This window comes from Vigna umbellata, chromosome 2 (assembly GCF_029865625.1).
Source record: "Vigna umbellata cultivar VRB3 chromosome 2, Vumbellata_1.0, whole genome shotgun sequence".
Lineage (NCBI taxonomy): Eukaryota > Viridiplantae > Streptophyta > Magnoliopsida > Fabales > Fabaceae > Vigna > Vigna umbellata.
Genome location: NC_142166.1, coordinates 11047944 through 11074973, shown reverse-complemented (window position 1 = coordinate 11074973; position 27030 = coordinate 11047944). Strand labels below are relative to the sequence as shown.

Sequence of the window (27030 nt, the reverse complement as noted above, 5' to 3'; positions counted from 1 at the left end):
GGATACTGAAGAGATACAGGGTGAGATGTTTCCTTAGTAAATTGGAGAAGCCCACATGTATTATCTCCATAACATATTCTGATAGATTTTCATTTTCTTTTGGTTTTAATGTGGTGTCAAAAACATTTTGTGTCAAGGGATGTTACCTTTAATGAGTAAGAGCGCTACTTTGAAGAGCCTCATCTTCAGGTGGAGAATGTAAGAGATGAAGTTGGGTCTTTTGGGCTGCTGAATAGGGCATTTGTACCTGAAACTGAGAAAATAACAGAACCTGCAATTGAACCTCTTGAACTGGAAGCAAGATCTGCACTTGAACCTGCTGAACTAGCAGCGGGACCTGCACCTAAACCTGTATCTAATGAGAGTGGGAAATTTAGGAAAAGTTGGGTTTTTTCAAGGTGAGGATAGGGCATTCCACAATCTGTCTAGTCTAAGAACTCAACCCTCCATCATTACATGAGGTAACTCTTTCTAATCCTATAAATTTCAATAACTCGAATGAGTTCGTCTCTGAAAATTTAGAAGCATGGGTGAACCAAAATCTGGACCTTCCCATTTCCCTTGGAAAGGGAACAAGAGCAGGCATCCAGCAAACACTTCAACTTCAACTTAATTTTCTATCCTTTGAAAAATTCTCTCCTACACATAAAACCTTTCTCACACCTAAACTCTACGACTACACCTTCCTTTGTATCTGAAGTATTATCTAACAGGATATGGAAATAAGAATATGACTTTGGAACTTGTCACCTAACCAACTTGAAAAAAACCAGTAGGGTCCAAGTGGGTATATGCAGTAAGGTATCATACTGAAGGAACCATTAAATGTTACATGGCAAGGTTAGTGGCCAAAAGACTCACTCAAACCCATGGAATGGATTAGTTGGAGACATTTTCCTTGGTTGCTAACATGCAATTCAAAGTAATATTGTCATTAGCAACAAATCATGATTGGGAGCTCTAGGAGTTCAATGTGAGGAATGTATTCTTACATGGAGACCTTGAAGAAGTACATGGGTTGCCATCGGCTTATGAAGGATATGTTGTTAGCGGAACTTTTTGCAAGCTAAGACGTGATTTATATGGGCTAAAAGAATCCTCAAGAACATGGTTTGGAAGGTTCACCAGAGTTATGACAAGTTTGGGCAAAGTTAAGGGAAGCACACTTTATTTATCAAACATTCAAGTTGAAGGGGAGTAACAATATTATTGGTATATGTAGATGAATTATAATACTTGATGATGACAAAAAGGAAAAACAAATGTTAATTCAATGCCTTGCCACAAAATTTTAGATTAAGACAATAGTGAGACTCAAATGATTTTTAGGGAAGGAATCTACAAATCTCAACATCAGTACATTATAGGCTTGCTTAAAACAATAGGTAAGTCAGACTGTGGACCAGCTAGTACTCCCATTGATCCAAATATAAAGTTGGGAAGTGCAGAGGAGGATATTGCCATGGTCAAGGAAATGTATTGAAGACAAGTAGGTAGGCTTACTTACTTATGACTAGACCAGACATTGCTTTTGTTATGAGTCTAGTTAGTCAATTTATGCACCAACCAAAGCAAACACATTTACAAGTTGCTTTTAGAATTGTTTAGTATTTAAATAGGACTCCAGAAACAGGGTGTAAATCTTAAAGCATTTACCAATGCAGATTATGTAGGGTCAATTATGGACCGGTAATCCACTATTGAATATTTTATCTTCTTTGATGGAAACCTAGTGGCTTGGAAGAGCAAAAGACACACTGGAGTAGCTAGATCGAGTGCTTCTAGCCCTGACCCAAGGAATATGTGAACATCTATGATGGAAGATTATATTGGAAAACTTGAAGATAAATTGGAATGAACTTTTAGGTTATAATTTTACAATAGGTCTGCAATTAGTATTAGCCCATGACCCTATGAATTATGAGAGAATTGAACATACCAAATGAACAAAGATTTTATCAAGGAAAAGCTAGACAATAACTTTGAAAAATTATATTCAAGCTGGTAATGCAGAACACTTATTCATGAGGGGTTGTGTCAAAACAGTGGACCGTGGTGCTCATTGTGTATTTTAGAAGTCTTATATTTTATCCATATAATTTTATTCTTTATAATGGTCGTATCTCCCTATTTGGTTTATGTGTATAAAAACAATCTCATAATGACAAGAATTTGTCTCTTTACAATTAGCTATCCATATTTTCTAAAATAACCAGTAGGTTCATGTATTTATAGGGGCAATGACCTCATAATTGATAGAATAAAGTTGAATATTGTTCCTCCTAATTTTGAGAAATACTAATGGTATGCTAGGAATATAATTTGAATTATGTTATTAATTAAAATAGCTAACTTAACCACTTTTGTTTGTATTGATGAATTTGTTCCTTGTTTCTTATATATAGATTCAGTGGTAATATTATTAATCTAACTATATTAATGTTGAAGTCATCTACTTCACGTATTAATCCTGATGCAAATGATCAATAGGTTGGACTTATGATTTTGGATGAGATTCACTTATTGGGAGCAGATCGTGGGCCAATCCTTGAGGTATATGCTTATGAATGGTGGCAATATACTAGTGACTACATTTTTTTTATCTTATTTCTTTATAGCATATTGGGTATTGTGAATTCTTTATTAAAATTGGAGATGGTGATTTTGAGCAATATTTTTGTTTTGGACATGGAAATTTCTGTGTCTAGGTTATTGTATCTAGGATGAGGTATATATCATCCCAAACAGAGCGACCAGTAAGATTTATTGGCCTTTCTACAGCACTGGCTAATGCTGGGTAAGTTTACTTTCTCTCCACTCTTATGAAAATTTAAGTTCAATATAAATAATTTTGGTTTTCCATTTTCTTAATTTCTATGCCACTAATTTCTGTATATAATCTTGTGCTCTCCACTCTCCTTTAATATGTTACTGTTTTTCCATGTGCACTAATGATTTTCTAGTGAGTGACTTGGTATGTGTAAATGTAGAGAGAGAAAGAGCACAGGAAAGGAGTTTTTTTGTATTAACTTATATTTCCTTGTTTAATCTCTATATGTAGTGATCTAGCTGACTGGTTAGGCGTTGAGGAACTTGGACTCTTCAATTTCAAGCCAAGTGTAAGGCCTGTACCCCTGGAAGTTCATATTCAGGTATGTGGATTTGGTATTTCAGATAGATAACAGCTTAACTTGTTTGTTTCTTTGTCTATCTATTATTATAAATTTCGTGTGATTAGTAGAAAGTGTGAATGAGGGTAATAGAGGAATAGAAATTTGATACGCATGTCAATGTTTCCATATGCAAAAACTCCACACCTGTTTTCTCCTATTAAGCAAACCCCTACTGTTGCATAATCAAAATAAATTTTTTTAAAAATGTTAACATTTTGGTTTTCTTGTAGGGTTATCCTGGAAAGTATTATTGCCCAAGGATGAACAGCATGAATAAACCAGCATATGCTGCAATATGCACACATTCACCTGCAAAACCAGTTCTTATATTTGTCTCATCCCGACGCCAGACGAGACTTACTGCACTTGACCTAATTCAGGTGCAGATTCAATCTCATGTGAGAAATAATATTTATTCCATTATGGATTGCTGTTATTAATCTTTCTTCTTTGTGATTCAAGTTTGCTGCGTCGGATGAACAGTCAAGACAGTTTCTTAATTTGCCTGAGGAAACCCTGCAGATGGTTCTGTCTCAAGTCTCTGACCAAAACCTTAGGCATACTTTGCAATTTGGCATTGGATTACATCATGCTGGTCTGAATGACAAAGACAGATCACTGGTTGAGGAACTCTTTGGAAACAACAAAATTCAGGTATACTTTTGTTGCCTTAAAAATTGACATTTGTCATTTCTTATATTGAGAAAAAGAAATTGAAAGCTACATTATTTTTACTTGCCTATAACTGGTTAATTTTATAATATTGTGCAGATATTAGTTTGTACCAGCACATTGGCTTGGGGTGTGAATCTTCCAGCTCATCTTGTGATTATCAAGGTGATATTTCTGTAGGTGTTTCCTTTTATGCTATTTTGTTGGCAATCGTTTGATGTTGTCTTTTCTAGTGTCAAGCCTGTTTGGTTTTCATTTATGGGATTGTTAACTACTTATCATTCATGCATGTTCTAGCTGCTGTCACTTTGCTTTGAATTATAATTGGATTTTGATACGAGGTTTTATTTCCTGAAAAGCTTTTCCTTGAGTGGTGTTCAAATATCCAATGGCATTTCTAAGAGAATGGCTAATATAATTCTTCTAAATTAAAAATATAAAGTACACATTTCTGATTGTTAGGTATATTATTGGATTATATAGAGATATAATTTGATTATGTTTGGCATATGATTTGATTTCATTAAATGAGAAGATGCAATTTTGATTTGATATGGAAATATCTTACCTAACATTTCCCGTTATTATTGTATCTCCTTTATTGTACATAAGAATACTCATGCATGTACACAACCTACAAAATTCAGTATATTCTTAATTTTCTCTGATCTCACCATGGTACCAGAGTGGTACCATCCGGTTTGATCTGTCTTTTCATTTATCCTTTTAACATGGTATCAAAAGCTTAAGGAGAAGAAGGCTCAAATTCATGGTTTTCCTATGGGTCCAACTGTCATAGGAGTAAAAATTTTAGATTCTGTTTTCAGTTTTTTTCCTTGCCACACTGTTCATGTTGAGACACTATTCACCTATGCTGTCATAGTTGACTGCCGACAACATTTTGAGAAACCTTTTCTAGACAGTGTAACTGTTTCATCGTTGATGACACTTTTTAATGAGCTTTTTTCCAGCTAGTGTTATTGTTTAACGCTGCTGTTATTTTGGTGATACAACTGGTGTTATTGTTCATCACCAACATTATCTGTCTGTTTTCCTTTTTTCGTTGAGCTTTTTCCACTTGGCAACCACCTTGTTATTCAATGGCCATTTATTGTTTTCGTCAGCCTCCTAGTGGTTCTCTTCCTTGTTGATGACCATCTGTGCTCTCCGACAGTGTTTTAGCGGTTTTCTTCCTAGTGTCCTTGTTATTCAATGGCCATTTTTTGCATTCCTGCAGTGGCTGTATCATTTGAACATTTTGTTCTTTTAATGTGAAGCTTGTATCCATTTATATACTATAATTTGATCATATTTTTAATCGATATGTTATGATCCAACTTGTGGAGTGTTAGAGATATGATTTTGATTTTGTCATAGATATGCTTTGATTATGTTAAATAGGGAGATGTGATATGATTTGATAGCAGTGTTATCGAAAATCCATTATGGCAGAACCATGGTGGAAATTGGGGGCAATGGTGATACTGGTTTGCATGGTGGCAAAATAAGTAGTGTAGGAGAAGAAAACTCCATTTGCAGGGACGGCTTGGCAGGACAGGAAAAGAAAACACTGATTATCTCTTTTTTTATTTTATTTTATTTTTATTTTTCTTATGTCGGGTTAAAAGCCTAAGTGATAATTTTGTTGCAAATTCGGTCATATCCGAACTAACAAAAATATTATAATTTAGCCTGATACTTTGACACTCTACTTGCACCTCCATATTCTTCTCTAGTCCCATTGCTGCTGCTTGCAATGACCTCAATGCTCATTGTCGTGCTCTGATGCTTGCAATGACCTCAATGCTCATTGTCGTGCTCTGATGCTTGCAATGACCTCATAGGCTTATTGCCGCGCTCACCACTGCCACTCGTCATTTTTTAAAATTATCTATATTCAGATATGGTATTTCTTTTGACTACAATACTTGCACTATAATCTGCTATATTTTTTCTCTTATCCAATATTGATAACACTGTTTGATAGAAAAATACCTTACGAAATATTTTTCATTATTTGATATTATTTTGTTCTCATTACTTTATCTGTTCTTTTAAATAAATAGGAATACCCATGTCTACTCAAAACAAAAAATTCTTCTATTGCTTCTCAATTTTTCTTTTCTCAACAAAGTACTACTGTACTACCATTTCTAATATTATTATTCCCTTTTTTATTTTCATAACAAATTCATTAAGTTTACCTGTATGGGGTGACTAGTGAACGAAACTAAAATTTTCTTATTAATGCGTTAACCTTGTGGTGGTGGGGGTAGGGATACTATTTTGTTCTTGGCTTGGAAGATTTTGTGGTCCTTGACCATGTCATGGTTGAGTCCATGACTCCTAACTCCTTTTATGATTATCCAGTTAAACACATGTACGCTTTTGTATGTTCACTTCCTTTTTTTTTATGATAACCAAAAGTAGTAAAAATATTATTATACTATAATTATAAAATTAAATATAAATAATTTTTAGAATTTTATTGTATACAGTTTTTTATTTATTTTGTTGATAATTTTTTCTATTATAGACAGTTATTTTAGTTTAAAAAAATGTTTGTTTAAAAAATTGGTTAAATTAAAAAAAACAGTCATTTAAAGGATAAAATTGGTAAGGTAATCATTTTAATTTTAATAATGTTACTTAAAGGGTAAAATTAGCAGAAAAAAAATTGTCTATACCAGATGGCAGAATTCCCTTTATATAATGGTGTAGATAGTATAAGAAAAACCTATCATTGTATTTGGATATTATACTAAGTGTGAGGTGAACCTGAACCACCATTTGGGAACATGATATTTTGTAAACTTTCCTTGTGTACCAATTATATACCAACAACTCAGGAAAATGAGCTGTCCCAGTGATGTTGACAGGAAAAACTGTCACAGTTATGTTGACAGGAAAGTGGGACAAAACATTTGAATCTCTCTTGGTGTTTATCTTCAACATTTTATTTCAACAATATTTTGCATCTTTTGCAGGGAACTGAGTACTATGACGGAAAAGCAAAGAGGTATGTTGATTTTCCAATCACTGATATTTTGCAAATGATGGGTCGTGCTGGACGCCCTCAGTTTGATCAACATGGGAAAGCTGTGATTCTTGTTCATGAACCCAAAAAGAGCTTCTATAAAAAGGTCAAAATTGAGGTTGCTGATTATATTTATCTTTTAATTTTTAGCCTAATGTGCTGAGAATATTGTTTTCTCTTTTATGTTGCAGTTTTTGTATGAACCCTTTCCTGTTGAGAGTAGTTTGAGGGAGCATTTGCACAATCACATTAACGCTGAAATTATTTCTGGAACCATTTGTCATAAACAAGATGCAGTGCATTATCTTACGTGGACTTATTTATTTCGTAGACTGGTAAGTATGGTTTGGTGCCTTACTTGTACTAAAATAGAAAATAGGTAAATACTAAGTGGTTATATGCTTTTCTCAAAATTTTGAGAGTCATGGGGTTGTTTCCTACATTTAGATTAATCAATTCCATTTAGTATTAGTATTACAAATATTAACTTTACTTGAACAACGTAAGAAAATAAAAAATTGTTTATTGATAACAATCACACTAATTATATTCTCATAATCTCTATTTGTATTAATTAAAACCTTGAAAGAAGGAAACAAAATTATGCTAAAAAAGAGTAGGCAGATTTTGAAGATGTTTTTTCCTAATTACTGAGTAGAGAATATTTATTATTCTAATAATCTTTATCTACAACACTCCCCTTGAAGTTGGTAAATGAATATCACTTATTCCTAACTTTCTTTCAAGATTTTGGAATCTGCCTTGGGGAAGTCTTTTAGTGAAAATGTATGCTATTTGAAGTTCTGTAGGGGTGTGGATTGTATCTGCCAAGTCCCTCAAGATTATTTTTGATGAAGTGTCTATCAATTTTAATTTTTAGTCTTATCTTGTTGGACTAAATTATCGGAAGTGCTCATGGCTTGTTATTATAGTACAATTACACAAGGATGTTATCCTTTATTTTAAGGTCATGAAGTATAATCTTCATCCATATTCCTTTACACACATCTTGAGCAAGAGCATGAAATCCTGTTTTTGCACTAGAATGAGATACTCTATCATGTTTTTTTCTTGTCCAAATCACTAGACTTTCTCTAAGAAACATACAATAACCTAATGTTGATTTTTTTTTGTACAATATCCTAATGTTGATTTTTTTTCTTAAACAACAAAATTTGCATAGTCTACATTAGTAAATATCTTCAAGGTCAAAGTGTCATTTTGCCTAAAGACCATTTCTTGTGCTTGATACTAAGTATTAAAGAATTTTGTCAACTCTTGCATGTGTCCTTTTGTCGGATCATGCATAAACTCACTTACCACACTGACTGCATAAACATCTTGTGTTTGTTGAATAAATAAATAAAATTTCTCACCAATCTCTAATATTGGGTTTTTTCTATACAAGAGCTCTCTTCACTTCTATTTTTATGGTTCCGTTAAAGAGATTGTCAATGCAGACATATCATGAAATAGGATATTTAACATCATCCTTATTCCTTTCTCAACAAAGCGGGTAAATTTTTCAATAACACTTACCTCTTCACTCGCCTCCATGTCTTTTATGATGAATCCATATTACTTTGATTTTTCCCTTGGATTCTAATAGAAACAACCCAAGGTTGTCCAAATTGAGGGTTTTGTCCTTAAAAGGTACCTCAGAGGGTGGAAGGAGTATTTAAACTACGCTTAACCTCGACTCCTAAGCAATGTAGGACTATTGGGTGTGGTAGGAACAATTGTAATTGGTGTAGTTTAGGGTTTACAACATAAATAATATAACTCCACACCACTTACACAAAACAGGGTAAGGCTAAATAATACTTCTTCAACGAGTGTGACTATGTGACGACCATGGCAAGCGATTGTGACCCAGGCAATGGCAAGCGATTGCAACGGCGACACGCGAAGTGGCACGATTGAGATTGGTTCAAGAGAAGGTAGAAGAAAGGGCTGAATAAGAAAACGCTAAAACCCTGTCGAACTCGCTAAGTTGCTTGCAAACTCATGAGTTTGAACGAGTTCAGGGATTCTACATCTTAGTTTTAGATGAAAAACGAGTTTGCTTGCGAGTTGACTCGAAAGCCATGATTGGACACGTAATCTCATATGAGGTAATGGGTTAACTTGCAAGTTTGATAACCATCACATAACTCACCATGCTCCTTAGCAATTATAATCATCTTCCTTATGGCAAGGGCTTCAAATAGACAATAATAAGAGAAAAAAGTTATTGAACAATTGAAATCTTTTGTAAGATTTTTGTTCAAAGATAAGACTATTAATTAACTGTGAGACATGTAAAACATCCTTTATTACAATGGATGGTTCTAAAGTTATATTCCTGAATCCACATGTGGGCACACTATTAACATTTTCAACTTGTCTTGAGTTGTTCTCTAGTCATACTGATATAAAAATTGATGAACTTAGGAAAAGGAGTTGTGATTAGTTGGTCTTGAATGAAAAGTCCAAACAACCCCAAACAAATGGTCAAACTCTTACTTTTGTTGGGTAGGGTATATGGTTCTGAGGACTTAGTTATTGATTCGTTCCATTGTAGTTGAATCATGAAAAATATCACATATTAGAAAGCTTATTTTTCATATCGAGAATCGTAAGATTCATAAACATTTTAAAAAAGTAACATACAAGACACAAACATGTAAAGATGTAATTTATAATAACAACTACACTAAAAAAGTGTGGTTGAATAGTGGATAAATTAAGTTAATATAATAATGGTTGGATTGAGTTAGATTGTATGTCCCAACTCCTTTGTTAAGTTAAAAAGAAAATATGGGTTGATAAATGTTGACCCAAAGAGAATAATTTTTTGGGTTCAATGATAGTTTCTAGAGTCACTTTTTTCTTTGTCGCCGGCACGCGCGGCGGTAGCGGCGGCAGCGGCGACTCTTGCGGCGGCGCGTGGAGGCGCGTGGGAGGTCCGTTCGCCGCGATCTTCGTACGACGGTGGTCGCCCGGCCGAGACGATTCCGATGGTGTGGTCGCCGGTCGATTCTGGAACTCCGGCGACGGCGGCGGCGGCGGCAGCGGCGACGGCAGCGACAGCGGCAGTGATGGGTGCCGGAGACCGTGGAGTTGACTGGAACTATTCCTGTGCTCTAGATACCATATGAGAAATAGAGAAGATTGGGAGAGAATATCCCCTTGTGTTAAATACACACATAGGGTTATCTATTTATAATAGAAGAAATATGGGCTAAGCCCAAAATACAAATGAGAAATAATAACTAACTAACTAACTAAAAGATATAATATATCTAACAGGGTGCAATAGTAGTTTAGAGGGAGTCACCATTTACTATTTGGGCTTTAAAATGTTTTAAACAAAATGGACTATAATTTTAGGTTAAAAACGGGTCCCAATTCCAACCCACTAAATTTCCTAGGGTTATCTATCTTTTGTCACGAACACACACAAGTCTAGGCCATGCCATCGCCAGGTACGTAGATGTCATGATAGTCGTGACGTGAGTAGCAATCGAGAGAGGCGTCATTGTCGCGAGGTTTGTCAGTTTCTTCTCTTTTATCGTTGGGAGGCATTACACAACAAGGCAACAAGAGGCACCACCATGAGAGGTGTCATTGTGAAAGGCGTCCTTGCGAGAGTTGTTGCAATAGGAGTAGTCACTGGGAGAGGTGCCATCGTGAGTGACATCTCTGCCTATTGATGTTACTATTCGAGCTACGATTCGGGGCAATTTGGAGCAATTCATGAGATTTGAAGATCTAGTTGTACAATACGAACACGATATGGAAGCAAGAACGAGTCTTCAAGCGATTTGTATCGTGGAGGTGGAGAATAGTATCATATCGCACGATTCGTATCATGTGTCGTATTATACTTACTACCATGATTCAATAATTTGTTCTAACATGAGCAAGTTCCTCTTTAAAAGGTTTCATACCAGAAATTAAAAATTAGTAAACTAAAAGATAACAAAGATTCAACCTTATCACTAGAATTTCTAACAAAAGAACTTGTTTGTCAATAAAACCAAATCATACTTGAATGGGATATCACCACCACTTGGTGCTCAAGGGGTCTCGACAACCCTATCTTATGCTGTCACGAGTGGAGCACACTTTTTTGACATACCACTAACTTGAACTTTGATGGTGAGCAACGGCAATGATGGCAATTAATGTGGCAACAAAAATAGGGCTGCAAATATTGGGAGCTCTAATATCAACTTAAACAATGTTGGAAAATAAAGAATTATTTTATTGATAACAATCACACCATTTACATTCTCGTTATCTCTATTTTTTCCTAATTACTATGGAGATATTGAGAATACTTTTATCCTAATAATATGCTATTTACAACATCCTTCCATATCATTCCCCTCCATCAAAATGAAAGCAATCTTTTTTACCTACCATTTTTGACAATCAGTTTATATCCTGAGAAATATAGATTTCTGGTTCATCACTACAGAGAAGGAAATTTGATGGAAATGAAAGCTTATTGCTAAATAAGATTGCAGACAATTGGCATGTTTCATGATATCTTAGCAATTTATAGCCAAGTGAGGTATTATAGTCATTTTAGTTGAATTTGACATGAAATTAGCATATGGGTTGTACAAAAAAGTGTCTCCCCCTATATGTGTGTGCATGCACCATGTACATTTCTGCACACTTGTGTGTGAGTACAACATGTCAGAATCTTATAGCCCTTATTTTTCTAAATAAAAAAGTTGAAATTTAGAGAGGAGATAGGTTGTTAATGTGTTAAACAAATCTTAGTAAACTGCTAACAACAGATTTGGTTAAAATATTGGTGTTTGAAAGGTGGTTAATGGGTTACTGTTTATCAAATTTGGTTAAAATTTGTATCTGTATTTATTGTTGTATGAGTTTTCTACATACGTGCTTAATGGGCATTTTGTGACAGATGGTGAATCCTGCATACTATGGACTGGAGAACCCTGACTCCGAGTTTCTGAATTCATATTTGTCTAGGTAATGATATGAAATAATTTTTTTTTAACTTCATGTCATTACATTGTTGTAGTTATTCTTTTTTAAGAAAAGATCAAGGCAACACTATATCCTTTGGCATCTCGGCTAGGCTGCAACCTAAAGTACATCTCGGCTAGGCTGACACCCTAAAGTACATCTATCATTTGCCATCATATGAAAAATATTATTAAAAAAAATAACAAAATAAATTCTTGAAAAAGAGAATGAATTTTATTATTTTCATTCATATTTATTACATTCTCCTTACCCCTATTTGTAACAATCTAATATTCTAAAAAAAAGGGCAATAAGAAAATAATATACTAAAAAATAAACTAGAAGAACCTATAAATATTTTCTCTAATTAGAAAGATTCTATAGATATTTTCTCTAATTAGGAATGTTTTCCTCTAATTAGGAATGTTTTCCTCTAATTACAACACTCCCCCTTAAGTTAGTAAATGAATATCAATTATTCCCAACTTGTGTACAAGATCTTGAATTCTATCCAGAGGGAGCCCTTTTGTAAAATTATATGCTATCTAAAATTCTGTAGGAACATGAGTTGTAATTACAAAGTCTTTGTATAAATTATCTTTGATGAAATGTCTGTCAATCTCAATGTATTTGGTCCTGTCATGTTGTACTGGATTATGGGCAATGCTCATGGTAGACTTATTGTCACAATGTAGTTGATCAAGGTTGTCCACCTTGACTTTAAGGTCACCCAAAATGATTTTCATCCAGAGTCCTTCACATATTCCTTGAGCAAGAGCTTGGAATTCAGCTTCTGCAATATCTTTCTTTTTGCTCCTCCACGTTACCATACTATCTCCAAAATACACACAATACCTAGAAGTTGACTTAAAGTATTGGAGAATTTTGTCGACTGCTTGTATGTGTCTCTCTCTTGGATCATGCATAAATTGGCTCACTATTTTAATTGCATAAGCAATGTTTGGTCTTATGTGTGATATAAAAATCAAATTTTCTACCAATCTCTGATATTAGGCCTTCTCTAATGGAGCACTTTCTTCACTTCCAATTCTGTGATTTTGTTCTATAAGAATTGTTGAGGTTCTACATCCCAACTTTCCTCTTTCTTTGAGGACATCAAATGCATATTTCCTTTGAAAGATGAAAATTCCATTACTAGAGCAAGCAACCTTTATTCCAAGAAAGTATTTGAATTTTCCTAGGTCTTTCGTTTCAAATTAGGCTGCCAATTTTTTTTTTGTTTTACCTTCTCCTGCAATAATCATGTCATTCACATAGACAAGGAATAGAGTGAGTTTCCCTGTAGAAGAGTGCTTGATGAATAGAATATCATCTCCTTGGCTTTGTTTGTATCCCAAGGAAACCATTGCTTTTGTAAATCTTCCAAACCATGCTCTAGGGGATTGCTTAAGACCATACAAAGCTTTCTTTAAGGGCATACCTTGTTTCTTTCATTTTTCACTTCAAAACTTGGGGGAATCTCCATGTACACTGCTTCTTCTAGATTTCCATGAAGATAGGCATTCTTCACATCCAACTAGTGTAAGTCCCATCCAAAATGGGCAGCCAAAGCGAGAACAACTCAAACTATATTAATTTTTTCCACTGGGGAAAACGTCTCCTCATAGTCAATCCCATAAGTTTGGGTATAGCCTTTTGCCATCAATCTAGCTTTATATCTTTCTATTGTCCCATCTGCCTTATGTTTCGCTTTGAATATCCATCTACGCCCTATTGCCTTCTTGTCTCTTGGTTTATCAATAATCTCCCAAGTTGAATTTCTTTCTAATGCATTCATCTCTTCTTTCATGGCTTGATTCCAATGTTCAAGTTTCATGGCGTCCTTGATTGAGGTAGGAATTTATGTAGCATCAATGGCAGCAATGAAGCTTTTGTGCTTATCAGAGAGATTGTTAGTGCAAACATACTGAGAAATAAGATATTTAACACATGATCTTTTGTCCTTTTTCAATGAAATGGGTAACTCCTTAGTAATACTTACCTCCTCACTGTTATCTTCAAGGATCCTTACCTCTAGAGTAGACAATTTTTCTTGCTCTGTCGAGGTGGGTTGTTTTCTTCTTTCATTTTTTTTGCCACAAAATGTCTTCTTCCTCTTCTTCCTCAATGTGGGCTATGGTAGCTTCATTGCTCAGATTTTGGGCATTATGCAAAGTCAAACATGGTAATGACAAGGAGAGTTTATCCACTTCAAGTGCTTTCTCTACTTGAAGTGGTGGACTAACATGAACGAATTGTGTTTCATGAAAGGTGACATCCATGGTGATAAAGACGTGACAAAATCTGAGGATGATAACATTCGTACCCTTTTTTATTAGAATAAAGACACATTTAAGAGCTTTGGGATCTAATTTATTGAGGTTAGGATGATGAGAGTGAACAAAAACAATACATCTAAAGATTCGACTAGGTAGACTAGTTATTAGGGGAGAAGAAGGAACAAAAGTCAATAGAGACTTTATAGGACTAATGCTGTTTAGGATACGGGTAGGTAACTTGTTGAAGAGATATGTAGCAGTTAACACAACTTCTGCCCAATAATTTTTTGGAACAAACATTCGAAAAAGAAGAGCTTTAATTACTTCAAGAAGATGACGATTCTTTCTTTCTGAAACCCCATTTTGTTCCAAATTGATTTTGGACAAGACAGAAAAAATTAACAAAGATTTGTAAAACTTCTGATTTATTTTTTATAAGGTATGTCCACATGACACGGGTACAATCGTCAATAAAGGTAATGAACCATTTGGCTTCGGAAATAGATTGTACGACAGGTCCTAAACGGCAGAGTGAATTAAATCAAATTTAGAAGTACTCTTTTTATTCTTAATTGGATAAGATGCATGATGATGTTTTGACAATAAACAAATATTACAATTAAAAGACTCAACAGAGACTCCTTGGTAAACAAATGAGAAATAAGGACTTGATAAGATTGAATGAAGGATGCCCAAGCCTTTTATGATGTAACCATATTTGGGAATTTGCCCACGTCTCAGATGTAGCTTGTTGACTCATGATGTTTGTTTTGCTTTGGTCATCATACTCCAATAGATACAATCCACTCTACTCCTTAGAGTTAAAATCGTCTTCCCCATGGCAAGGTCCATAAAAGATACTTCTAATAGGGATGGTAATTTTTCTCTTCTTAAGATTTGTACCCGGACTGGGTTGTAGTCATGATTCAGGCCATCGAGAAATTTAAAGATTCTTCCTCTTTTCACGGCTTCAGCATGTATGGTAGCATCTATTTTACACATCTTAATTGTTTGGTACTGATCTAATTCAGTCCAAAATCCATTCAGGATTCCGTGATATTATGATACGGGAAGGAAGTCCGCTTCTGTATTAAATATCCTTCTTTCAATGTCATAGCATGCTGCAAAATCTTTTTTTTTAATGAAAAAGTACTCTGTAAATCATGCCATATCTCTTTGGCAGAAGAATGAAACATATAATTTCGACTTATCTCAGTAATGCCACATCCAAGTCATAATTAGTGAATCTTCATGTCCCAAATTGGAAAATGAGTGTCGTCTGGTCTTGGCTCTCCTCCATCTATGTGATCAAGTCTTCAACGTCTCTTACGAATCCTTTAAATGTACTAGCTCCAGTGTAAGAAATTTTGACCATCCAACTGATAGGCACCCACCACATTTGGAAGATCATGAGGACCCAAAGGTATAATTTTTACCTCACACATCCCTTGGAACACAATCAAGTGTCATCGACCTTAAAATTCAAACGTGTGGGTTACACTGGCAAAAAGGTGCAGAACTTAAAATTCAGATATACTCAAATCTGGGATAAATGAGACGTCATCGACCTCTTCTGTGACGGCGGTGACGAGTGGGTCTCGTCAGAGCTAGGCACATTGGCTTCATGCGCAAGCAAAAATGGAGGCGCGTGGCGACTTCTTTCACGGAGCGATTTTCGGCATTGTGTTTGCTGGAGTTGGGCGCACCTTTCAGCCCTATTAATGACCCCAATCGGCTACGGCGGCAGCCACATTGACCGGATAGTGGCGGCGGTGGCTATTGTTGTAGCAGAAACAGAGCTCCCAAGATTGGGAGTTTTGATACCATCTTGAAAAAGAGAATGATTTTTATTATTTTCGTTCATATCTATTACATTTATAACAATCTAATCTTCTGAAAAAGGGAAATAAGGAAGTAATACACTGAAAAATAAACTAGAAGACCCTACCGATATTTTCTGTAACGAAGAAGATTCTATAGATATCTTCTCTAATTGGGAAGATTCTATAAATATTTTCTCTAATTAGGAAGATTTTCCTCTAATTACAACATAAATAGGGCAAACCAAACCCATGAACAAAAACTTCAAGACCAAACTTCCCAAGAAGCTAAACTTTCCTAAACATAGGAATTTGATATGTTATGAAAAATAATTCTAAATTGATAACCGAAGGCATAACTGTCTACCATTTAAAATCTTCCCTATTATCCAAGCCTAAATTGGCCAATATATTAGCACAGTGATTCCCTTCCCGAAAAATATCTTAAACTTTAAACTCTATATCACTACAAAATTTCAAACATTTTCACCATCTTCCTCTTAGCATCCAAGGAACCATTGATGGGGATGAAAGTTTTTGGCAAACCAGAGCTGAATCACACTCCATCGTAAGTTTAGTTAATCCAGTATTCCAAGCATGCTCTATATAGCATAAATAGCTTCCATAAATTCTACATACATGGAATCATGAATTCCCAAACAATAAGAGAAGCTGCCAATGTATTCCCCTCTATTTTCTCTAAAATACCAGCACAAGCAGCTAATCTTAGACGACTTCTAGCCACTCCATCACTATTGACTTTTATCCAATTCACTCTTGGAAACCTCCAAATAACTTGCATAAAGGAAGAAGATCTCCGGGCCAAGTATTGATGCCAAAAAAATTTAGAACCTTAAAATCATATACTGTATTATGCATCATTTTGGTTGAAAAATTACCTACAAGTCTAACAAATAGAACGAATTGCAGTGTTTAAATCAATAGGATCAATAGGATTTTGAAATCTTGAGTGATTTCTCATGTGCCAAATCATCCAAACAATAGCAGAAACTGCTGCAGCCAGCCTAATGAGTTTAACTAGAGGGCTATATTTTTGCTTTAAAAAATTGATCAGCAGCATAGGAGAACCGAAATTCAAATCATTAAAAATTTGCTTCAGCCAGGACCAAATATACAGTACAGTAGACACTCAAAAACGAAATGATACAAAGATTCCTCTTCTTTTCTACACAAGGAGGACATTGAACAAAGATGAACACCCCTGCACTGCACTGCTGTATCAGTAGGCATTCTGTTATGCATAGTTTTCCATAAACCCAGAGACTTTGGGAAAGTAAGTCAGGTTCTTCTAATTTCCAATTCGGGACATCCAGATCTTCAAATATAATCAGACTCGACAAATCACCTGAACCTGAGCAGATTGAACTGTGGCTGAGAGCTTTACTCTGTCACCATATGGCACACCTACTTGCTTAGATATGCACCTTGACGAACACCAGAAGTCATTCCAAAAATTGATTTTATCTCCTTTACCAATAGTTCAAAAAGTATTTCCCAAAATAGTATCATAGAGGCAAAATAACTGCAATCACAGAGTTCACCTAGTGGACCCATCCCATCATACTCAACATTTTTCTTTTCCAAGACGCAAGCTTATTTCTCACTTTACCTGCCAAAAGCTGAAAGTAGTGTGGTAACTGTTCTCAACAGGGTTATTTTGGCTGACAGTTTTCTTTTAACAGCTTAGTGCAGGACACATTTGAGGATTTGGAAGACAGCGGATGCATAAAAATGGATGAAGAGAAGGTGGAGCCCATGATGTTGGGTTCAATTGCATCTCAGTATTACCTCAGCTACATGACTGTATCTATGTTTGGTTCTAACATAGGTCCAGATACATCACTTGAAGTAAGACATACAATTTTACCTTTTCTGGACTTTTGACATCTTCATTGTTTGAATTATCTTTTATGTTAATTGTTTAAAATCATAATGCATAGATTTTCCTCTTCCTGCAGGTCTTTCTGCATATCTTATCTGCTGCTTCTGAATTTGATGAACTACCTGTGCGTCATAATGAGGTAATTGTTTTAATTGCTATAAATATTGGAGTTGATAACCTTTTAATAAAAAAAGTTCAGACTTTTGTAAATATGTGAGGGGAGGGATATCAAACAACAAATATGTAAAATTCTAATTTATAGATTTTGTCATCATTCATTATCAATTGTACTTTAATCTCTAAAGTCAATTGCACACTATAGTTACAAGATTTGTGCCTACTTGTGTGATGATCCAATTTATGCATATAAGATTACTGCAGTTTTGCTATATAGTAAGAAATTGGTTTGCATAGTTGAAATGATCCCAATTGTTGGAAATCATCAAAATAAAGTATTTAAATGGATGATAATCCTCTTTACAAATTGATTTTGTGGGGTTGAGTAATTTTAAGATGGTATCAAAGCTTTCTTCTATCAATCGTTCTTGGGCCAATTAGACTACAACCACCCATCTATTATAAGACTATTTGCTAGGGTTGAGAATAGGCCAGGTTGCCCAACTGGGGCCTATGGCCTATCCCATTTAAAACCTAACTTGGCCTACCTTGTCTAAAAAAAAGGCTTGGCTTGAGCTTTTATAAAAGCCTATTTTATTAAATAGGCTAGGCCTCATGTTATAAAAATGTCTATTAAGTCTATAAATTAAATATAATAAAAAATAAAATATATATTAAATTTTGTAGTTAATATTTTTCTAAATTAATAAATTCATTTCATAAATGAAAAAACATTATTATAATTTATAAAAAAATTGTGAGTAGGCTGGATGATTTCTTTTAACTTATTGGTTGTTCATAATTTTATTCAGCTTTATTAAGTTTCTATTAAATTTTTGTTGTCTATTGAATACTCAAAATTTTTATATTTTTCAATTAAGTTTGCATCATTTAGTTTTTTCATCAATTGGGTGTTGTAGCTATTATTTTGTTCCGTCGTCTTTCTTCCTTGTCTTCACGGGTTGCGAGGTTTGGTGGTTAATATGAGACAATATTGAAACAATAGAAGTCACTCTCACAATATTTTATGTTAATCACAAAATTTCACATTTCAAAATTTCACATTTCTTAACACATGGAGACAAAGAAGTAAGATGACAAGGCAATATAACAATCACTCACTTAAGGAAAAAAATTAAATGATGGGACTTCAATGAAAAATATAAAAATTTTGAATACACAATAGACAAACAAAATATAATAGAGACTCAATTAAAAATATTTAAATTTATGAGGGACTTAAAACTCAATTAAGACTTTTTTATATATGAATTTCTCTCAAGAAAGCATTAAGAAAAACAAAACCAAACACAAAATTCTGAAAATATTCCAGATCAACCACCAAAGCAAAGCCTTTTCTCTCCACTATAATTTGCAAACAATATTCTTGCAAAAGAACGTCTTGGTCTGGCCAGTGTACAATCACCCAAAGAAAGAGGTGTTCCAATTCCTCTGGCAAATGAGAATAATGCTCTAGGTTTCCTGTACTCCATGGGCTTATGTTAATTTCACCATAGCTGAGATGAAGTCCTTTGTCTAGACAAAAACCCTTGACACTCCAGGTAAAGGACTCCAAGATCCTGCTTCCTGGACATGCTTCATATCCTCCTTTGAGTAAAACCCGAATTCATATCACCCTTTCCCTTGAGGGATAGCCTTTCACGAACCTAAAGAAGACGAAGATTTTCTGATTTTGGAGCAAAACTCAAGATGGATCATGGGTTTTTCCACTTTGTGAAGAGTTATGCAACCATGTAAGTGGTTCTTACAATCTTCAAAACAAGCCAAGTAGTCCTCCTTGTTAATCTGCAGTGTTACAAGATCTCCTTTGACACAAGGAGTGGGAATTTGGCTCATGAAACGTCAAAGGTGTTATTCAAGGTCTGTGCAAAAGTTTTCTTGTTGCCCCTCATACATTCTTCTCCACCCTTTTGACTGGCTCCACCTGGTGCAGCAGACCCATCTTCTTTTGGGCAACCCCATGATATTACAAAACTGCCCATTAGCATTCTTACCAAGTCTAAGAATGCCCCAGATACAACCCCCTATCTTCTCTGATTTTTGCACAGTATTCTCCCTGGGGAATGACTCAGGTGTATATTTACTTGGCGAAATATAAAGAAGGCCTCTAAATAGGCTAACAGGCTAGGCCATAGGCTCTGCTATTCTAATAGCCCAAATCAAACGTTGAGTCCTACAAACCTTTTACTTGAGATCTCTAGTCCTTAGCATGAGATGTGTATGTTGGAGATTCCACATCCAATAGTGATATGACCAAATTATGGTATAGAAGTGGAGAATAACCTTTCAACTAAAGAGCTGATTTTGCTAGGTCGAGTTAGTCCTAACCCTAGTTCTAAGAAAAACTATAAATTTTATGAAGAATAGCAGAAAATAAAATGAATAACTCGTACATATGACTCTCACTGAAGATCCTGGTGTAGAAAAAATAATTTTAGCCTAATGAAATGAATCATTTCACCTTTTGATTCAAAAAGGAGGAAAGGAAATGTGAATTGTTTCATCTAATGACTGAAAAATGTATATAAATAGCTTAGCGAAAATCATGGTTTCAATTTATAGTTTAAAATTCTTCTCCAAAATTAACTGTTTAAAAAAATGAATTAGTCATTTTTAAAAAAATTATTAGTTATACAGCAATTTGAAGCATTCCAAATTCTAGGGGGGTGGTTTAGTTGAGCAAATTTCGTTCTCACCTTTGTGTGTATGTTAGACCCTCCTTGCTGTTTGAGAAAATTTTATTTAAGTCCTTTATAAATGGTCTTTGAGTTCAGAGGCTTTCCCTACCTTCGATAGGTATGCCATCCCTTTATTCTGAAATTTTATCTATCAAAACTGAAGCATGCTACATAATACCATTGAATCTTGCCCATGATGTATGGAATTCTTTTTAAATAATGTTTTTGCATCTCCTTTCTTGAATCATGCTCCAAAGAAACCATCTTCCTGTTAATTACTTAGCTGTAAAGCTTCCTCTTATTTTTATATATATGAACACTATTGGCTGTCTAAAATAATATTATCCAAAATTTGGTATATGGTTCTTTTCTTGTAGGAAAATTACAATGAAGCTCTGTCTGAGAAAGTTAAATATCCTGTGGATAAGAACCGACTAGACGACCCTCACATCAAAGCAAATCTTCTGTTTCAGGTCAGTGAACCATTAATTAGGATGGTAAAATTCTTTTAACTTTCCTTGCTTATGTACATAACCATACAAGTTTTTGGGGCACAGGCTCATTTTTCTCAATTGGAGTTACCAATTAGTGACTATGTCACAGACTTGAAATCCGTATTAGATCAGAGTATACGCATAATTCAGGCAATGATTGATATATGTGCAAACAGTGGGTGGCTTTCTAGCTCAATTACTTGCATGCGCCTCCTGCAAATGATCATGCAGGTATTCTTTCCAGTTTTATTCTGCAGCTGCTCTTTCTTCATTCTGGGAAATTGGATGGTTTATTAGATAGGGCAATTTTGTTCTCATTATCTGTCCATTTTACACTTAATAAAAGGCTTTAAGGTTTTTGTTAACCATTTTGATCCAAAGCTTTTCTAAAAGTAAGCCTATTGAGGTCAAAATATGCACTAAATTAAAGCTTCATTATCCAATGATGGATCAGCAATAAATACTAAATAACTGCCTCAGTTATATTAGTTGTACCACATTACATTTGCATTTCAGAGTGTCCAAAGGTTTGGGACTACAAATCTTTTTACCGTCCCTAGAAATATGAAGTCCATGATCTCCAAATCCAAAAACTAATAGCCACTTCCAGCAACAGCTACTTTCCATGTTCCTTTGCATAGTTGATGACTTATGAATAGTCGCTTTTCATGTCGTTTCCATGATTTATTTTGTAGTTTTTATCATATAATCCACAAATTGTATGATTTAAAGGTACCAATTAATTTCTTACCGCTTTACTTGGTTATAGTAATTGACAAATAAGAACTTAATTTTAAGTGCTAAAGCTAGAATGTTCTGGTGTTGTGGTGTCATATTATTATCTAGGTTTAATTTCTTCAGTTCTCATTTTGAAGGGGAAGGAGATTAGAACTGGATACAGCATAACGTCTTTCATGATTTGATTGTAACATTTGTCAACCAAGACAAGTTACTGTATTTGTAGTCATCATTGTATCAAAAAGATATTATTTCTTTCCTTTGATTGTTCCACTGCATATATTTGAAATCTGCGCTTTCAATAAAATTGTGCTCATAATGACCTGAAATCTTGTGACCTGCTTTTAGGGCTTGTGGTTTGGCAAGGACTCTTCCTTATGGATGCTTCCTTGCATGAATACAGATCTGATAAGTTCTCTTAGCCAAAGAGGAATTTCTAGTGTACAGGAATTACTAGACATTCCCAAAACAGCATTGCAAACTGTAACTGCAAATTTCCCAGCTTCAAGATTGCACCAGGTAAAGAGTCCTAATAACTTTTATTTTAAATGCTCATTCTAGATTTTTATTTAAATGTACTACAGTTTTAGTCCCTCTAGCTTTAATTGTCAACGTGTTTCCCAAGTTGGTTTTTATTGAGTTAATTATGTTTTTCATCCTTAAAATTTAAAGTGAGTCCAATTTTGGTTACCCAAAAAAATATTCGTTTTAGTCCTTCAAATTTAGTAATTAGAAACTAAAATATCAAGGACTAAAATGAACTTTTTAAAATTTGGAAAGCTAAAATCAAATTTATTTTAAATTTTAGAGACTAAAAACATAATTATTTATATTTTTAGAGACAGCCTATTATTATCCATCCAGTAATTAACAGAAATATAATGGACATTTGATTTGATTTTGGCTAGTATAATTTGACAAAGGATAAAATATATGGAGTATTTCAAACAATAAAACCAAAAAGAAGTGCTTTATTTAGAATTAAACAGATGGGAACGGACTTTTTTGTGTTTATCTGAATATTCTATGTAGAGTTCATGTCAAATACATTTATTTTTTTAAAATGTAAAACATTTTTAATTATGGGCAGGGAATAGGAAGTGTTAAAAAAATAGATGAGAACTTTTTTTCTTCATATGGACAATGTTGCAAACCCTGGGTTGTTGTGCATTATTGATATGAGTAATAAAACCTATAAAATATGCTAGATAATCTTAAGTGGATTCTAAGCCTAACTCATTCTTACAAAATTGGCTTGTAAGGTGAAGTTTGAGTCTGTAATATATCATGATTTGATCATATCCTTATTTGATGTGAGATCAACACACTTCCTTAACCGAGAAATGAACATCTTAAATGTGGGATTAGATATTTGTGGGTGGTCTAACAAAAGTCCAATAGCAAGTACACAACAACCCCAAATGAATTTGAGTAGGATAAGCTCTAATTAACTCTAATACTATATTAAGAAGTAGACTTTAAACCTAACTCAATTATACAAAATTAGTTTATAAGGCAAGGTTTGCACCTTGCTTGTAAGGTCAATGTGGGATCTCTGATAGTAGATAGAATGTGGAGCATAATAAATTAGGTCAATTTGTGTCATTTTGGGGATATCTGTATCTAGGTTTAATGTTCGTTAGTCCCTTCAATTCGTTTTAGTCCTTACATTTTTTGTTGGTTTCGGTCATAGATGTGGTATGTGACAAACACATCCTAAATATGGCTAAAATTCTTCCCGTTCAACTATATTTTTGGATTGAATTTGGTGAACTGCACTTTTAGTATACCATATGTAATCTACTAAGCTTGCTCTCCTCAAAACCAGGCTTTCTCACTTAACACAAGCTGTAAGATATGATAATTAATTTCTGTATATAGATGTTATATTTTCAAAAAGACCTTATTGGAAAATCATCCCTTTTGATTTGTTTATGTTTCTCTTATTTGGACCAGGATCTACAACATTTCCCTCATATTAAAGTGAAATTAAAGGTTCAGAGGAGGGACACTGATGGTGAGAGGTCGGACATATTAAATATCAGATTAGAGAAGATCAATTCAAGACGACACTCCTCTAGAGCATTTGTTCCTCGTTTTCCAAAGGTCTTATTTTTTCCTTATAAAAAAATGTTATGATTTCTAGTCTGTGTGTGGTAAATATTATTTACCATTTTCTTGACAACAGATAAAAGAAGAACAGTGGTGGTTGGTTCTTGCTAATACCTCTACATCTGAGCTATATGCTTTGAAAAGAGTCTCTTTTTCAGATCACTTAAATACCTCAATGAAGTTGCCTCTGGCTCCAGCTAACCTTCAGGTAAGTGATTTCTATCCATCCAATTTGTGGTTCTCCTTCAGCTCTTGTTCTTCATATACCCATGATACAAATAATATGAATTCTGTTCAAAACTTCCAAGAAACACAATGTCTCCCATACATGTCTACAGGGTGGAAGTGAATTGTCAACTATTTACATTACATCAGTAGGATCTTGTAACACCCAAAATGGACCGGGAAATAATGAAGGGATAATCAGAAGCTGAAATGAAAATATTTTCAAGCATCAGTTTTCCATTTTCTAACAAATGAAAATTAGAACATTTGTCACCCTATTGCCGGGAAGTTCCAACAACTTTCTCACTCAAGCCCTAGCAAGCCCTAGTAATTTGATCATCAAAGCCCTCTGCTTACAAATTATGAAGATTTTAATTGTTTCTTACCAAAATCACCTAGTGGATTGTCATGGGAAGTGCTAGCTACTTTGCCATTCAAGCACTAGTAATTTTCCAGAGACAACCCTTTGCCTACAAACTAATGACCACATGTCTGAATAGGAAATTTCACAATATTAAGGAATTTAAATACACTCTATTTGAAACAATAAGAAAGAGACATTCGGCTGAAACAGTCTGTTCTTGAGACATCACGAATGCTTTATTTATATGAGAAGAAAAGAATCAATATAATAAATAGTGGAGATTTGATATTCTCTAATATAAAGATATTATTAAGGAATAAATAGAAATGTTCCTAATACATAAGGAAAAAAGTATTTAAGAGATTTTAATTTAGATCTCACTGTTTATTTATGTTCATATATGTATAAGGATCAAATGCTTACAACAAAAGCCTTATGAAAGAGAAAAAGAAAACCCTAGGATACTACAATAGATAACAGTTTTTTTCTCAAAGGATGATATAAACTATTCTAACACTCTCTTTGAGGCTGAAGCATAACTATTTGACATTTTCAAAAAATAGTTCTGCCTATATTGGTGAACAAAACCTTGGCTAACATTGATTGAGAAATAACCTTGACTTATATTGGACATCCTAATGATGTCAATTGAGAAATATCTTTGGCCTAGTTACCAAAAAATAAACTTGTATTGAAAAACTCTCAACAGTAAAAAAATAGTTCCACTATCATTGATAAAAATACCTTTGGCTAACATCAACCGAAAAAAAGAAAAATCCATGTTGATTAAGAAAATCTTGACTGTCAATTGATATATAACCTTGACTTACATTGGCAAAAAAAATCCGGTTGACTTTGCCCAAAATATAGCCACAATCGAAAAGAATAATGTGCTTAGCATTAGGCGACAATCAAAATAGATGTTGACAAAAAGAATTGAATAACGTTGAATGAAAAATAATACAAGTTTGTATGAACAAAAAATAATTTTGGTGATAAACCACAACCGACTTTAGTTTGAAAGAAATTGCTACCAAGTTCCAATCGAAGCCAAGCTAGTGACACACATTGTTCAAGCTAACAGAGAACAAAAAGATAAAATGGCACATGAGAGAAAATAAAGTATGAAGAATTTGAAATTTACTTTTTATGTAGAATTTGAAATTTAATTTTAAATAATCAAATTATTCATAAATGTCTATAATTTAAATTTAAATTTCTTTTATAATTTCTTACCCAAACAAAACATTTTTTCATCTAAAGTATTTCAAATTTTCTATAAAAATGAATTACCCTCTAATATAATTTAAATTTAATCTTGACTTACGTAACTTGGGGCTTCTAATATTTGTTCAAGGGAAGACATCAAATTCAGAACAATGAAACTTTGGTACTAATAAAAGAAGCTGCATTGTACAAAATTGACCTTCATAGTGTAACAAACTGTGTTTATTTACGTGCTTTGTTTTATATTCTTATTTCTCTTACATCCCAAAAAAGTAGATTTGGCATTAGAGTCTAGGGCATGAATACACTACATTTTTTTTTTTCTCGTGTTGGTCTTGTAGCTAAAGCATGGTTAAACAACGTGAGTCTTAAGGCAAAAGTTCATTTTCATAGAATTAATTTGACATCTATTTATTTGATTTGATTTGACTTTAGATTGTCATCAGGTTTAGATTCGGTGGTACTGAGTAACTTTTTCTTGCATCTGTTTGGTAATATTGTCTTGCAGGGTGTAAAACTGATTTTAGTCTCCGATTGTTACATTGGATTTGAACAAGAACACTCCATTGAAAAAGCTTGATGTATGTTAAAACTCATTGGTCAGGACCATTTCTACATGTTATATATATATATATATATATATATATATATATATGGTGTGGTTTCATGGTTGTTCTTTTTTTTTTCTAACTACAATTTCAGCTTTCCAAGATTTAATCTGTAATACCCATATCCATAGGATTTGCATTTTTTTGTAGTTAATATGTACCATAGATAATCTTAAGGATCTTATTCACATATTATGTCTTTATTTTTATATATTTTGCAAATCATGTCGTCATTCAGATAATCATATGCAAATGCAAATATTTACCGATCTTAGATCCTAGAGACGTCTTAACGTTAAATAAATGTTCAAGAAATGGATCTCCTAGATATATCAAACTATACTACAGGTAAACAACGTAATTCAATTGGAAAAAATGCTACGAATGTAATTGCAGAATGCTTCCCAGGCTCCAAAGGTATTAATATGTTAAATGATATTCTTGAATGTGGTATACTTCATAATAATCTTGATATGAAGTAATTAATAGTTTGATAAATCAAGTATACAAATTATAACAAGAAAATAATTAATAGTTTGATAAATCAAGTATACAAATTATATCAAGCAAATA

General features: G+C 33.9%; 1 protein-coding gene across 1 annotated transcript in view; it reads left to right on the top strand.

Annotated features, from left to right (window-relative positions):
- Window positions 1-26647, top strand: part of LOC124828504 (U5 small nuclear ribonucleoprotein helicase) — a 46419-nt gene extending 19772 nt beyond the window's left edge. Inside the window, exons 33-49 of the mRNA XM_047301813.2 lie at window positions 2491-2553; window positions 2709-2797; window positions 3062-3152; window positions 3404-3553; window positions 3636-3827; window positions 3945-4010; window positions 6833-6988; window positions 7074-7217; window positions 11807-11874; window positions 17674-17839; window positions 17950-18012; window positions 21067-21162; window positions 21247-21414; window positions 22270-22440; window positions 23878-24027; window positions 24110-24241; window positions 26358-26647. Of these exons, the coding sequence (XP_047157769.1) occupies window positions 2491-2553; window positions 2709-2797; window positions 3062-3152; window positions 3404-3553; window positions 3636-3827; window positions 3945-4010; window positions 6833-6988; window positions 7074-7217; window positions 11807-11874; window positions 17674-17839; window positions 17950-18012; window positions 21067-21162; window positions 21247-21414; window positions 22270-22440; window positions 23878-24027; window positions 24110-24241; window positions 26358-26429 (2037 nt within the window). The 3' untranslated portion in view covers window positions 26430-26647. The remainder of the gene's footprint in view (window positions 1-2490; window positions 2554-2708; window positions 2798-3061; window positions 3153-3403; window positions 3554-3635; window positions 3828-3944; window positions 4011-6832; window positions 6989-7073; window positions 7218-11806; window positions 11875-17673; window positions 17840-17949; window positions 18013-21066; window positions 21163-21246; window positions 21415-22269; window positions 22441-23877; window positions 24028-24109; window positions 24242-26357) is intronic.
- The last annotated feature ends 383 nt before the right edge of the window (window positions 26648-27030 follow it).